Genomic DNA, 17,184 nt, shown 5'->3' on the forward strand with positions numbered 1-17,184 from the left:
CTTATTATTCAGGATCATCACCTTCTTGAGGAATTAGAGGACCCACTCGGTGGTAAAACGTGTCACGGATCTTAAAATTGTATATCCCCTGTGGAGCTTTCTCATCTTAATGAGCTTTGGAGCTGACCATTAAAGGCAGAACTGAATTGACGAACTTTATCCAAATAATTGTTGGATATAAGTCTCACACATTGCTATTTTCAGATTGGGAGTTTCCAATAAGAACCCGAAGTTTATTGTGGTGAATTGCACAAATGAGGTAAACGAACCTTTCATTTATGGCAACAAAGAGTACAAACTTAACTGTCTCGGCCAGTCTTTTCTTGCTTAAAAATATGTAAGCCACTACAATGTAAACATTTAACATTCATTTGTCCGAGATTGGACTATCACAACGGTGCTACTACCACTATGTACCCATCAAATGTTCAATTGAGAAGTTGATGCAAGCGGTCATGTTCACGTTCCCTCCAGCCACTCACAGTTCTTCGTCGTACTGGTAGCATTTGATTTTAAATTGAAATGAAATAAGAATTTTGATACACATTGTAAATTACATGATAATATGGTAATGTAACTGATAACTGACCTGTGAATAATCACTTTTAAACATTCACTTCATCACATCGAACTGTAACTACATAAATACGATGTAGGCTAAGGTAAATCAATTTAACCATAAACAAAAAGAATTATTCTTGAACACATTGTGTTGTCTAGTATTGATAGGAAACTCTTCATTATGAACCAGACTTAGTCAACAGATTGAAACAAAATATAAATTCCAGCTTTGCTCTAGAAGTTTTAAGTTCTGCAGTCTGTGGTTAACCTTAAAAACTATTTCAAACTACGTCCATATGTTATTTGTAAACAAAGGAAAATGAGTTTGTTCAAATGTAAACAGATAGCGCCGCCTTCCAAACTTTAGCCCTTGTGTACTTAGGCGATGCCCTTTCTAAATATTCTGAGTCGTATTTGCACATCTACGTGAAAATACCTTTAATTTGACACCTCAAACTTTAAAATCCATCAAGCCGTTATTGAGTTATGACTGTGAAAAGAAAACTGCTTGCGTATTAATATATAGATCGCAATGATAAAGAACAGCTGGGTACAGTTTCAATCCATCTAAGCCACTCACTTTTCTTAGAATCTAACCAACGACCTTCTGATTAACAGGCAAGCAATATTACTGTAACTACTCATATTTCATTCTAAACTCATCCTTGAACCATATTTGCAGCATATCTCTCAATATAATGATAATGACTATTAAAGCAAGCTAATTCTCAACTCTTCACTCCTGTTAAGTTGTCATTTGGTCTCAAACATTTTCGTTCTAACTGTTATAACCTTCATATCTGTCAGCTCCTAACACTCACCGACATGGGTCGCGCCGTGGGACTCCGCGTACGACTGTTGACGGTAGCGTATTCTGAGCGTGTCGTGTGACCATTGAGCGACCCATAGCCTGACCCGCTCGGAGATATAGTGTTCTGCAGGTCTGCCAAGAGCGCATCTGAAACCAAATGTAATCATCAGGCATAATAAACGTGGTTTACTATGTTGTGGCATGCTAGATAAAACACTGACAAATTATAGCATACGTCAAACAAAATTGGCTGTTAATGTCTGTAGCTTAGAGTAGAAATACTTGGACGCTTGAAAATAACAACTGAGTTACCTTCATTAAACAGGCTCTAACTCGGGTTTGTTTTTCACATTACTTTGGACTAGGTCTGGAGGTTGTGGCATCAACACTTTTGTAAAATCCATTGGTGATAGAGGGATATGAACCGGGGGGAAACTCTGGGATCGAAGTCCCACTCTCTACCACAAGACTAAACCCACGGGAGGGTCCCTGAACATATGTATTTTAAATGACATTTCGGGGCATACCCATATTTTGTTAAAGGTAACTCTCTCTCCCCCGCTACAAGGTTACAGAGGAAAAGGTTTACAAAAGAGGATAAATTATATTTTGAAAATTTAAAAAAATCTGAAAATCTTGTATTGACTTTTCAAGTTGATTTATGAGGTAACAATAACCATTTCTTAATAAGCACTGGTCGTTTCTTGTATTAAATATTAGTACAAGTTTCAAAACAGAAAGCAGTGAATATAATAATTTACCATCACATCCTAATAAGGAAAATACTACAGTACAGTTCTTGAACATTAGGGGTACAAAACATTTAAACTCTTTGTGGGCGTAAATTTTGAATCACTTTTAAGAATCTCGACCCTATCATTAAGAGTCACAGGAAGGCCTAATGGAGATCAAAAGAGTTATGATTGAAGGAGATTTAAAATAGTCTGTTGATGACAGGTTTATGAGTCACTACACAACCAAATGCAGTTTGATATCTTCAAAAACGTTGTTTGCCGCGTCACATTCTTAACCCAGCTTTATACACATTTTATGAAATGTCTAACGGCTTTCCGGATTGACCAAAGCCTATATTAATGGGTTCTAGATCAATGAGAGTTTACAGTAGAGATTTTGTGATAATACAATGATAATCTATGTCAGTAGCACACTAAAGTTGAGCAAGATGTACAGGAGAGCGTGTAATGTAAGAAGGGGTCTATACAGTATTGCCATAAAGAAACTTTGCATCACTGGTAGTTTAAATTGTTGCCAACATTACTGAGATACAATTAAATGTAGAGGTTTAGAGGTCCAAGATGAATACCAAGGACTGGTAGAATGCCACGAGTGGGCTGCATGTAGGCAGGTGAACGGACTGACCTACCTACGTACTGTACAAAACTGTTCCAGGGGACCAGTGCTTTGAATTCCACATTTTATTCCAGGACTATTTTTTACCCTTTAAATTTCGTTACATGAATAAAAAATCCAAATATTTTATAAGATAGTGTTTGGTAAACACACATTAAAGGATGAGCAAAAAGTTGCAAAATGCCTGATTTTAGGTGTAACTTGTAAATAATCCACCTATCCTAAACATCCACCTGAGTCAACACCCTTCCTTACCATAGACAAGAGGCACGTGTTAAACCTAGTCGTAACAGAGATGATATTGAATCTGTCAATCTGCGATAATGCCTCCCGATTGGGGAAACAATGCTTTAGATCGCTCAGCCATTAATCAGAATAACTGTGTACTGTGTACCCCACTAACAACACTAATCAAACTAGTAGTTCTGCCGCAACGGGGCAACAATACTTAAGAAAACAGTTGAGTCTCTATATCTACTGTAAAAAACAAACAAAAACAGTTACACTCTCACTTTGCAAATTATACAGGGAAATCTCAATCGTACTTATTGCTTAATGAATATCTCTTGTTTCCACTAAACTGTGTAGCAGAATCAAAACCAACTAGTGTCCCTGTTGCTCAAATTCGAGCAATTGCTAAGTATTACAGGCGTTATTTTAAAACAAATAACAGTCATAATTTCTGATGACTTTAAAAGATTCGACTCAAAGATTATGGAAAAACTCATGATGTACATGACAGATCGATATAATCAAAATATTTTGTAAATATTTTATCATTTTTCAAAAGCTGATCTTGTCTTTCGTGTTTTCTACAAATAGCCTTACACATAGCCACATTAGGTTGTCCACAATAATGATTATCAATTCTAAAAGAAAAAATATTATTTCTATTTCTTCTCCTTGGTGGTGTTCTATGACTTTTCTATGTTTCCATAGTTTGGAAATCAGCTCTTTCAATGATTACTAAGAAATGTAGCACAGTGTTAATTCAGTTTTATATTTACTATATCAATTTATCCAGGCTCTCTCGATTTTTCCCATTGTAATATTTACGCCAATCCAAATTCAAATAGTAAATATATTATTTCAACCAAGTAAGTAAATGTTTGTAGCAAACTGTTAAATTAGCAAACTTATTGACTGTTTACAATTAACACATGTTCTTCTTCTCACTTTTAATTTCAGACAACAGCTGGAGTTTCATAACAATGTTTGTTTTCTACGTTAATCTTATGGAGAAATACAAAACATACAGGGCCCCAGGGCCTCACTCTCTAATAATTTCCCTAAAAAGAAAGTTTCCTGCACAACTTCACGTTACGCTCTTTCCAATGACACCAAAACATGTCAATCGGTTCAGTAGTTTCGGAGGAGTGTCACACAAAACCTGCTTGTGTAATAAGTATAGATAATTTTATCACAATTTGAACTTCTGCAGTATAATGGGAATTAATCACCTCAGACCCGATAGGCAAATGACTTGGAGTGTCCAATTGAAATCGATCATCAATTATATGTATTTACCGCCTGTAAGTTAACAGTATGAAAAAAGTAGATAAAAAAAAAATCAATACCACCTGAAAAAATACTGTCTGAAAAAATAATGCAGTTATTGATAAGAATGTGTGTGTTTCACCAGTAAGGTATGCAAGAAGATGTAAACACATGTTGATGCTTACACAGCAAGTCTAGTCTGTCATAACATAGCCAAGCTGACCACCTTGACCTACAACATACGGCTTCTGTCATCAAGTTACAGCATTGTAACGTTAATTATTCAATGATCCGTGATAACTTCATTAAGGATAATAGCCTCATGATCACCAATAAGTACTAAAAATTGTGTAAGTACCTGATTAGAGTAATTATTTGAATCGGGTGAAGCAACCGTAGTCATCTTCTGCGGAAGACTATCATTTGAAACTAGTTGATTAATGCAATATAAAGGATTACAATAAACAGGTATTTGACTGTTAACAATTTCTTAACATAACTTTAACAAAACTATGTGTAGCACAATTTTTGACGGGAGCATCAATTTTCTCTCACAACTACATTTTTTTATACTAGACTTTTTTTTAGACTAACCCCGTCCGATAGGAGTGGAACCGGATAGAAAAGTATTGAATGAAGATTATGGTGAAGTGGCATGAGATTGGTTATGTATTTGAACTCCCTTGCTTGGCAAGAGCTCGGTGGAGACCTTCATCTACAGGCAACCCTTGTATTTTACTAATAATAAAATTATTATGACATATAAAACAAAATACTTATAAACAACTGCTTGTACTTTGTATTCTAACATCAACCATTAAAATAATATCAATTTGTCGACATCAACCCACACCCACACTGGTAGTATTCAAATTCAATATAGTAAATTAAACAATAACATCTAAAGCAATACAGGTAATGAATATTTTTTAAGTGGGATAAAATGTTGGGGAGGAGCGTAGTTTCATCACTTCATAGGAGGATTGGTTTTGAACATTATGGAGAACTGTGTTAGGAATTTCATGATGTTGGGGAGGGATATGAAACTTATATATGATTACTTCTGAAGACTTATATTACATAAAGGGATGGATAACAATATTTTTGTGACAAGATTAAACTTATTATATATTTTACACTAAGAGATCCATAAAATCACACGAACCTATTTCTGCAAACGTGGCCTGTTCATCCCAATCGTCCATTGTTCGCACACAGTACCAAATATCACTAGACACAGCACTACTTTACACTACAAACACTCTACCTACACTGTACTACGTCCCAACAGCTGACTGTGTCGTCTGCTAAGCTGTCAACAATGTCATACAGGCTTACTGCTCAGCTGATATGAGCAGCGAAGAAGATATGACTTTTTTAATCATAAGGCTAGGGCCACACTTGGCGACTTTGTCGCGGCGACTTATTTTCACGCGATTTTGTCGCGACGACAAAGTCGCTGAGGGTGGCCACAATAGGCGACAATTTCAACCTTCAAGTTTACTTTTTTACCATACCAGTAAATAGGGGATCGAGATGTTGTATTGTATTATCAAAATCGTGTCATTGATTATGGAAATAAATAGGCCTAAGGATCTATTTTTGATTGTTTTTGGACGATCTTAGAATACATCGATGTGTTTACTATTATTTGCAGTATCATACAATTTAATCGAATCTTTTACAAATTAAATTATATAGTTACAGTATTTCCATACGTGCACCAGTGCCTCTTTCTATTTCGTACTAGGTCACGTAATGGTTTTTAACCATTACCTGCAACAAAAGAAATAAAATTTTTACTAAATAAAAGTGTTAAATTATGTTTCTAAAACCAATGTGGACGTCTAAATCGTCAAATCGCAGTTTAATACTTTCTGTTGCTATTAATTGTATATCTAAATACCCCCGCTGCAAAAAAAACCTGCAGACTAAGCGAATTTTAATTTGTTTGGCTAGATTTCCACTAAAATATTCACTTAAACTTGTCGGATTTATTTCCAATTTAAATAAGATGAATTTAAATTAATGCTTAGGTTTGTTAATACAAATAAGGTAACCCTAATGAGGTGTGCTTGTTAATTTAAATGTTGCTTAGTATAAAATTAACAATATTGCCAAATTTTATTAAAATATATCCATAAACAAGCAAACTACAACAGTTTATTCTCCATAAAAATGGGCATTATAAATTTACAATTTTTTAAATTATCTCCGTACCTGTTAGACTTACAACGCTTAAAAGGACAACATTATTAATTTTTTTAGCTAACAAAACAGTTTGGAAGGGAATTGTAAAATTTATGTTTTAGGGTCAAAAATAAGAAAACCCCAATTATATACCCCATTAAAGCCCCTTAACCCCCATTCTCATAGTCTGATTATTCAGATTTTCAAAATCGGTTGAATTAACGTTGGTTTAAACATTTGTACCAAATTGCATTAAAATCTCGTCATTTTTGCTCAAGTTATTGCGCTAATGGGCACATAGAAACATAAAATAAATACACAACATAAGTAAAATAGATATAGATATGTATATATATATATATATAGAATCTGAACGGAGGGTGTTTTTGCCACTGGGAACCTCAAAACAAAAAATTAAGTCAGTCCCGGGTTTAGGTCCCACCATGCAACTTAAGGTATAGCTTATACCCAAATGGAAAATTCGCCAAAAGGAAGAGAAACCACAGGTATGGAGTGAATTCCCTGAAACGACATTGTTTATGGATGGCATATTTTAATATTGTAATTTTTTGTAGTATTTTTTGATGAGCATAGCTTTAGCGAGCCAATTGACATTGAAGACGTTGCACGACATATGAAAAATGTGAAAATTACACGATGTTTTGGATTCCTGTTATACCAGAAGAGTTAAATCTCATATATGCTACAGGACACATGTTAAAATGTCAACACTTATTTTGTTTATAAAAATATTTGTATTTTAAAAGCATATTTTCCATATTTAACAATTGCCAGTCCAAAACTAAACAATATAGATACGAAAATAGAGCAGCAAAAGGGCTGTGAGCGAGCGACTTGTCTCCTAGTATGGCCGGTGCCATAAGATAACATGGGGAGCGTTTTTGTCGCCGCGACCGAAAAACGCTCCCGGTCGCGTTTATTTTTCTGTCGCCGGTGGTCGCTGGTCACCAGTCGCTTAGTGTGGCTGCCTCCATTTAATTTAATGCTACGCACTTTCAATCATTGACGCAGCGACTTTGTCGCCGCGACAAAGTCGCCAAGTATGGCCCTAGCCTAACTACTAACATACTACATGGATTTTTTTTATTGTTAAATATCTTTTATAAATTATTACAAAAGTTTTTATGTGGTATATCAAACTGACCTATGCAATTCATTCACATACAGGGTTTATTTAAAAGTCTGGAGACCCCCTGTTAATTTTTTAACGGCCCACACTAAAAAAACTAAACTCAGCACACCTTTATGGCATGTTATGAAGTACTTTTTGGACATAACCGTCCCTTGGTGTACATCCCCAAAATGGAGGATTTTGCGGGGAAACTCTAAAATTTCAAAGGGTAAGACCCATCGAGAGACACCTCATTTTGAAGGTCCTGGTAAAAGAACCAAGTAGCAATTAGGCTAAAAAAGTACCTCATAACATGCCAAAAAGGTGTGTAGAGTTTAGTTTTCCTAGTGTGAGCCGTTACAAAATTTACAGGGGGTCTCCAGACTTGGAAAGCTGTAAGTTAAATTTAACTTCTGAGAATTTCAATTGGCTGCCATTTTTTACTGAATTGAGATAGAGACCTCTATTTTGCGTTGTTAGTTTTCTTTTACCAGGACCTTCAAAATGAGGTGTCACTCGATGGGTCTTACCATTTAAAATTTTAGAGTTTACAAGTACACCAAGTGGCGGTTATGTCCAAAAAGTACTTCATAAGATGCCATAAAGGTGTGCCGAGTTTAGTTTTTTTATATGGGCCGTTAAAAAATTAACAGGGGGTCTCCAGACCTTTTACTAACCCTGTATAGGACTAATTAAATTGTACATCCATTCACCATCAATTGATCAGGAACGATACTTAAGCCTGTATGGTTGTTGACAAAGTATCTGTGGTTTGTTCAGCTGGAGATACACACAATTTCCATCCCCAGGCTTCCTATGAAGACTCAAATAAGTCAATGATCAAGATAAATACCGTAGAAATTATGATATTTTTTAGTGTTGGACAGGTTTATTGACTGCCCTATGGACATATTTCTAACTGTGACCTGACCTTATGACCTACAGAGTCAAGCCCACACAGAAATAAGACTATTTATTTTTCTTTCTTATGTATATGTCAAGCTAACAGGTATTCACAATATACAATACACCCACATCTCAGTAAATCTGGTTCAGTGCTAAACAATCACAAGTAATGCAGTTATAGCATTGACTATATAATACTATATAGTCAATGGTTATACTCCTTTCAATGTCCACAAAGTCTTTGCCAAATCCTAAGAACCCTTGTTTGGATTCTTCTTAGATTCACTGGGGTTTGTTTACCCCAGTGAATCTAGTCCAGTGCTTCACAATCCCAAGTAATGCAGTCATATCCATTTCGATGTCCAAAACTCTTTGTCAAATCCTAAGAACCCAAACGAACCCCAGTGAATCTAGTCCAGTGCTTCACAATCCCAAGTAATGCAGTCATATCCATTTCGATGTCCAAAACTCTTTGTCAAATCCTAAGAACCCAAACCCCAGTGAATCTAGTCCAGTGCTTCACAATCCCAAGTAATGCAGTCATATCCATTTCGATGTCCAAAACTCTTTGTCAAATCCTAAGAACCCAAACCCCAGTGAATCTAGTCCAGTGCTTCACAATCCCAAGTAATGCAGTCATATCCATTTCGATGTCCAAAACTCTTTGTCAAATCCTAAGAACCCAAACGAACCCCAGTGAATCTAGTCCAGTGCTTCACAATCCCAAGTAATGCAGTCATATCCATTTCGATGTCCAAAACTCTTTGTCAAATCTTAAGAACCCAAACCTCAATGAATCAAGTTCAGAGCTAAGCAATGCCAGTCAAACCTGTTAGCTTTCCGTATAAAGTAATTTTTACATTCGAAACCCCCTTTCGTGGAGTGACAATCATACTTGGGCCTGTCTCTTTGACACGTTCCAAAAACTGTAACCTAGTGAGTCAAGTTCAACACTTCACAATCACATGCCTTGGGCAGCAATCCTCACATACCCTGACCTGACCTGACCACAGAGCCAACACTGCCAGCCAGCTCTACAGTACCCTGGCTGTTTACCAGAAGTCTCACTACATATAATCTGACTAATGCCAGTCTACTTATAGTTAGTCTATTCAGCCTCTGATCCTGAGTAGATCATAAACTGAACTCAGTTGCAGGCAAGAGAGCATGCAGGAAAAACCGATATTGGTTAAGGGGTTAGACAGAATGGCACTACCACGCAAAATTTTAAAGGAATTATTCGCAACATATATTTGGGCTGTCTAAAACTAACAATTGTAACCATATTTTGTAGAAAACATATATGAACTTTCTTAAATGATCTACAAGCTAAAGTGTGTAAGTTAAGTTTCAGTTTACTAGCCGCTGTATGCTTATAAATGTAATGTGAGCACTGTATGCTTCATAGCGTAATGAGCACTGTAAGCTTGTCAACAAGTGATACATGCTTATCAATGTGCTTATCAGTGTTGTATACTTATGAGTATTGTATGCTTACCAAAAAGTACTGTACGCTCATTCATTAGTGTGTATAAGCTTATCAATGAGAGCTGTAAGCTTATCAACGAGCTATAAGATTTTAAGACTTTAAGACTTAAAGATCTCTTTATACTTATCAATGACTGCTATGTGTTGATCAATGAGCAATGTAAGCTTGTCAATGAGCACAGTAAGCTTGTCAATGAGCACAGTAAGCTTGTCAATGAGCGATGTAAGCTTGTCAATAAGCGTAGTAAGCTTGTAAATGAGCACAGTAAGCTTGTCAATGAGCGGTGTATGCTTATCAATGAGAACAGTAAGCTTGTCAATGAGCACAGTAAGCTTGTCAATGAGCGATGTAAGCTTGTCAATAAGCGTAGTAAGCTTGTAAATGAGCACAGTAAGCTTGTCAATGAGCGGTGTATGCTTAACAATGAGAACAGTAAGCTTGTCAATGAGCACAGTAAGCTTGTCAATGAGCACAGTAAGCTTGTCAATGAGCGATGTAAGCTTGTCAATAAGCGTAGTAAGCTTGTAAATGAGCACAGTAAGCTTGTCAATGAGCGGTGTATGCTTAACAATGAGAACAGTAAGCTTGTCAATGAGCACAGTAAGCTTGTCAATGAGCACAGTAAGCTTGTCAATGAGCGATGTAAGCTTGTCAATAAGCGTAGTAAGCTTGTAAATGAGCACAGTAAGCTTGTCAATGAGCACAGTAAGCTTGTCAATGAGCGGTGTATGCTTAACAATGAGAACAGTAAGCTTGTCAATGAGCGATGTATGCTTAACAATGAGAACAGTAAGCTTGTCAATGAGAACAGTAAGCTTGTCAATGAGCGATGTATGCTTAACAATGAGAACAGTAAGCTTGTCAATGAGAACAGTAAGCTTGTCAATGAGCGATGTATGCTTATCAATGAGAACAGTAAGCTTGTCAATGAGAACAGTAAGCTTGTCAATGAGCGATGTATGCTTATCAATGAGAACAGTAAGCTTGTCAATGAGAACAGTAAGCTTGTCAATGAGCGGTGTATGCTTATCAATGAGTGTTCATCACCAAGCTGCACCATTGTTATCTCTTATCAGGTTGGGTTAGGTCAGATTCTGTAGTCTAAATTAGTTTAGGTTCATTTTAAGATTAAAGTTGTTCATGTTCACTGCCTAAGTAGCATCATTTGATAAAAATATACAGGATGTTTCTATTTTATAGACAATCAACATATTATTATGATTAGTTATGGGGAGACAAGTGACAAGTTTTTAGTATAACCACGAGTTTACTTAACATTGATTACATGGTACAAGTCATGTACATTGTTTGGGTTTGAGCCAATGTAACTTACTGAAGTGTGAATCCCACTCCCTCCTTCTCATCCTGGTACGACTGTTGGTCCTGGGCGGAGGGGAAGGGGAGAACCGTGACGTCATCTCACACACACGCGCACACACTCGCGCCAAATATAGCGATGTCAATCAGCTGTTGAACAACAACAATGATCGACCTGGACCCTGGGCCAAGCCGAGTGGGTTGTGGCGTTGTGGTTTGTAAAGTAGTTATGTGGATGTCAAACGAATTGGGCCTTCAAAAACATTACGTCCAAAAAATAGACAAAAAGCCTGCCTTTGGTTGTTAAATTTAGTTTCCGGTATAATCTTATGCACTTTTCTATTATTGCTTTGGATAAATACTTAAACGTGTTTATAGTTTGTTCGATTTTATCGCAAGTGGTATACGTTACATAGTCACAACTATAATAAAAACAGGTTCTCTTCACGGTTATTTGTCTATGATGGTATTCAATTGCAATTCACGCAGTTGCTCACAGCTCTATGCAATTTATTTGTACGAGTATAACTAGTATGTCAATATTCAATTATATTTATTAAGGACTAGTGCAAGTCCTTAAACTTACGGTAAAATATGACACAATTAATAAACAAATATGGCAAAAAGTATGGTTTTACAATATTCGCATGAGTAAAAATAGGAAGATTTGTTTGTAAATCATTTAATTTTTACTTTCCAAGGAATATTTTTGAGTAGGTAAATTAATTTCCACCCATACTAAACAAATTCAAAGTCGACGGTTGAATCAAACATAGAAGACATTAATTAATTATTAATGCATCAAAAATACATTTTATACAAATGACCTAAAGATGAAAAGTGAATTTTCATATAAAAAGGTATGGCAAATAAATGTAACCAGGGGAATGCATGGGGTTAAATGTGCCTTTCGAAATATCCAGAATTCCAAAAAGAATGATGTCTAAGCAACTAAAAACAGGGTTAGATCTACATAGTGTTATGATTATAAATTACGTTACATGTAAAAAATACAAAAAAACATTTTCACCTCCCTAGACTTTTCAATCCTTCACGATCGTTCTGGTTTTAAGGTGACACAGTACTCCCTATCCCGCCCATGTTAAAATGACAGTTTTTAGGTACACATGACTTTTACAAATATTAACCTATCAACTTGAAATTTTTGTACTAAGTTTAATACATTATTACCAACAATAATATGAAGCAAAAAAAGTTTTTGAGCAAAATGAAATTGTTAGTATGATTTTAAAAATTGTATAAAATATTTTGTAATTTTTTAACATAAAATATTTTTTTATTTCAAAGGTTTTTGGTTGTCATGGAAACTGATTCGTATTATTGTTCCTTATCATATGAGGAACACACACACCAATTTTTATTGAAATTGGATTATAATTGAGGAAGAAAAGTGTACCTAACTAAAAACCAATTGACTTTCGGAAAACGACAAAAGTACCCCCTGTCACGGGTAGTAGTAGGGTAGTAGGACCCTTGGGCATGCTAAAGTAAGAGTGGATAAAAGTCGCTGTTTAGCTTAAAATAATGTTTTCTTCCATAATATTTTGTATGTACGTGTTCAGGAAAGTGTGTTCTACAAAACTAAATAATAAAAAATGTTTAAACAAATTTAATATTTGACGGCGTACCCTCTGCGTCTTGATTAGTAGTAGGACCCTGGACTTGCTAAATTAGGCTGCAATAGTTTATAAAAGTAGCTGAAAATTTTAAAACTAATTTTTTTCTTCCTTAATTTTTATTATCTACGTGTTCAGAAAAGTCTGTTCTACAAAACTAAATAATAAAAAAATTAAAAAAAAATTATATTTGGGTACTGTGTTACCTTAAACAATTGCCACCCCTCGATAACGAAAATACCCAGGCGGAATATCAAATCACATCACCTAGCGAGCCGTATGATTAGTATGTTGAAAATAGTTGTTTATTTTAGCGGTTTGGACAACGTATGATGGCCACAGGCCAAGCGACAAGGCCGAGGCTGACTCACTTTACCCGCCAAAGTTTGGCAAAACATACTTTAAACCTGCCACACCTGTCCGTCAACTGTGAAAATAATCTAAATATATCACAAAGCTGGGATAAAAAAATTAAGGTTTTGTTAACTGTCAAATTTATGAGGAACGGACGATAGGTTTGTTATTTCTTCTGTCTGTTCTGCTACACGGTCATGTGTTTTACTTTCAAGGGTAGTTGTCTGCAAACGAGGGACGATTATTCAAGGTGGGAGGGTGGTGAGATTTACCTTACATAAATCAGTAGTAGTCCAAGCAAACTAAACAAACTTACATAGGGATCGTTAAAAAAATTGCAAGAAAACGTTTGATGGTTTTATTTTGTAGAGTTGGGTTTGCAGAATGACATACTAAAAGTTGCCAAAAATCGGTGCACGAGAAAACCACTAAAATCAGAATTTAAAATGGAGGCTTTTTCCAACATTGGGCAAATAAAAAAAAAAACATATTTCACACGCATTTGTTATGCACATTTTTCGAGATATTGACTTGGGACCACCGCCTGTATTTATTTGGTGGTTAGTACTTCATTTTGATAGGGAACATGTTTTTGGCCGCCATCTTGGATCCGCCATATTGGACATAGATAATTTTTTTTCAATGTAATGATAGTGTTGTGACACATCATTACCAACTACATTTTTACACTGATTTCAATGCCGAAATTCGTTTTTAAATATCTTTATTCATTTAGAAGATATATTCAAACGAAAACTCTCCACCATACATTTCTTATGAACGTTTCGTAGTTTGATAATTTTTTTAAAACTATTTTTCTTATATCTCCAGTTTTTATTGACGCTTGTAGTTCGTTCTAGGCTTAAAATATTCAGTAATGTAAGGGCTTTCATTTGAGCTCTAAATCATTAAAATCAGACGAGTTAAAGACCAGCTGCGAACCTTACAACGATATTAAATTTAACTTTTTAGAAATATATTTTTATTAAAAGATTTATAACTCGGGTTTTTAATACATCACCAAGTTCTTTCTGGTCTAACTCTACAAAATAAAACCATAAAACGTTTTCTTGCAATTTTTTTAAGGTCATATCCTATATTTCCCCGACTATAGGTAAAGCTGTACAGTTAAGTAGATTTTGAAGAATTTTTAAAGATATAATTATGAAAAATTGGCAAAGAAAATTAGGCTAAAAGGTTAGGCGAGAGAATCTCAATGGATAGGTTCGGATAGTAGAATAGGTTAGGTTCGGTTAGAAGAAGAGGTTTGTAAGTTCAATGGTTCAATGTTCGAGGTAAGTTAGATCGAATATCGAAATCAACTACTTCTCTATCAACTGGGACCACGATTCCCACCCCAAAAATCCACCTATTGTAAACTGTACAAACCTCTACGGGTTTTTAAACACCTAACCAGTATAACAATTTGGCTTATTCCATGATATCGAATATCAAAATCCAGAAATGTATACAGGGGAAGGGTCCTAATTGATTTTGAAGTGTGTCAAAATTGAGCTGGAACGAGTTTTTGGCTTGAACGCCAAAGTTGCGACAGTAGAAGGCGGGCGGAGAGCCAAAACCTAACTTCTGAGAAATACCAACGCCGTTATAAAGAGGGCGAAATAGAAATTAACTAGTGACAATTAGTGTTGAATTACTAGTAATATACTATCCGCATAATTATCTAGTCATTTGGCAAATGTGAAAAATTATCTGGCACGATGTTAGTTCACACCTTTCAAAACACGATTGAGACCAACTTTACGTGGTTTAATTCCGCTAAAATATCTTATTATCACCACAAAACATCCTTTGAAGATGATTCAGATTTCAATCAGAAATTCTGTGATTTGTTAGAGTTTTATAAACATAATTTTTGTAATCTTGAAAGGTATATGCGCTACTTTTATGCAGGCAGGTTCTGTTATTTACAAGTAGATACAAACCACATCCATTTTGTAATTTTATAAAATATTCTGAGTCTGTCTATCTTATAACGTCTACCAAGAAAAATAAACATTCTGTTTCAAATACACTATTGAAAAGAATTGACGATTCGTAATTCATTGAATTAAAATACGTTTGATCGTAGTTGATTTCCAACTGGTGATTAGGGTTCGGAAATCTAAATATGGACTACTGTTCTACAAATATTTCACTGATTCAACTTTGAGTTAAATTTATCTAACTTAAATTTCTTCTTTGGTCAATAAACAAACTATGTTAAAAACAACAATTACAACCCACCCCACCAAAAAGAGAAAAACTATTAAAAAAATTAAGTAGGTTAACTTATTGTTTCTTATAAATAATACATTTTACTTGAAATTAAGTTGTTATAAAATTCTTCGCTATCAAAACATCTAGGAAAGAAGTTTCTAAAAATATAACTATAATATTGTGCAATTCCATCAAATTTGTAGATAAAGTAGGTTTCGCATGTCCAAAACACAAAAATAAATCCTATCAAATTAGAAAGGTAAAAAAAAATTGAAAGATGAAAAACGAATGAGTGTTAAGTTCTAACGCACTTACAACCGTGTAAATTACAGTATAGTTGTATCTATCATGAGTGTAAAAATACAATTGCAAAAGGTGAAATAAAGCTTGACTAAGATAAATGTCGATGTTTTGTGTTGGATTATGAATCAGAAAATATAGACCACAGGGATACTTGCTTACAATATTTCTGTAACACAAAGGTAAATTCAAACGACGGAACGCGACGCGTGTTATCACTGATATCAGTACGAGAACTACGCGATGATGAGTATAGTTTCGCGGCCGGCCACTGACTGACTCATACACAACCACACCGCCAACTCCACCACCCCCGCCACGTGGTGCACGGCATTGAGGTTGCGTATCATCAAAATTAATAAAAAGAATTTAATTAAAGCGTTTCTTTGGTACACCAGTTCTTGGAACAGCTTTTGCCATTAGAATTCATTAACTACTACAGGGTGGCTAGTGAAACCACATTGAAAAATTCCCTGACTTTTCCCTGACAATTCCATGATTTTTTTAAACTTTCCCTGATCGACAAATTCAAAATTACAATTTTAATACTAACTAATTCTTCAAAAGGACTAATCTTTATCTGACAGATAGCTTATGTTTGTTTACATGAAAAAATACATAAAATCTATAGATACAGGCTAGCTTATATTAAATCTTTGCAACTTGCCTTAATAAAATTAAACTGAGTTTGATAAGATGATACGCAGCTTATAACAAAATTTAATTTGTACAAAAACACCAAATTTATTTGTACAGACATATTTCTTAGTTTTCACCCACACGGCATACGTACTCTCACCAGATCGACCTTTCCTAACAATTATTATAATTATTTTAAACATTTTAAAATTTTCCCTGACTTATTACAAAATTCCATGACTTTTCCAGATATTTAATATTCCCTGACGTTTCCAGGTTTTCAAGGTTTTCCAGGTCACTAGCCACCCTGTACTAGTGTACCTGTTGCTCGAATTCGAGCAATTGCGAAGCATTACAGGCGACTCAAAGATGATGGAAATACTCACGATCTACACAACAGTTAGCTATAATCAAAATCTTTTGTAAATATCCTATCTTTTTTTCAAAAATGCAGAAATGTTTAGGCTGTCGGGTGGACTACTGTACATTGAGTGTCCTAATTCAGAATTATGAGAAGCTCTTCCTCCAAAGCTCTAGGTGATAGGTAACGCCTCCTGGACGTGTCCTGCGTCCTGGGATCCTCACCCTGAAGAGAAAACCTTTCGCATAAACAAAAAGATAACACCCTGAGGGTCATGCAGCACGTCAGTACGTCACCAACCTATACATGGCAAACAGTAAGCAAACTAGTCACTTGACAAAAGAGAGAAACATGATCAACTATTTTCAAACAAAATACCCCCGCCGCAGCAAACCTGCA

General features: G+C 35.2%; 1 protein-coding gene across 6 annotated transcripts in view; it reads right to left on the reverse strand.

The window, feature by feature from the left end:
- LOC128991695 (paxillin) overlaps positions 1–17,184 on the reverse strand; it is a 109,133-nt gene that overhangs the window by 46,378 nt on the left and 45,571 nt on the right. For 5 of the 6 annotated variants that reach the window (XM_054414827.1, XM_054414797.1, XM_054414816.1 and 2 more), the window contains one exon: positions 1,383–1,519. In XM_054414827.1, coding sequence (XP_054270802.1) covers positions 1,383–1,519 — 137 coding nt within the window. Of the gene's footprint in view, positions 1–1,382; positions 1,520–11,290; positions 11,425–15,947; positions 16,047–17,184 lie in introns of those variants that run through there. The other variant, XM_054414807.1, reaches the window with a different exon arrangement.

Source organism: Macrosteles quadrilineatus, unplaced genomic scaffold (assembly GCF_028750875.1).
Source record: "Macrosteles quadrilineatus isolate MER2022 unplaced genomic scaffold, UCM_ALF_1.0 Scaffold_1__1_contigs__length_201487025, whole genome shotgun sequence".
In the NCBI taxonomy this organism is placed as follows: Eukaryota; Metazoa; Arthropoda; class Insecta; order Hemiptera; family Cicadellidae; genus Macrosteles; species Macrosteles quadrilineatus.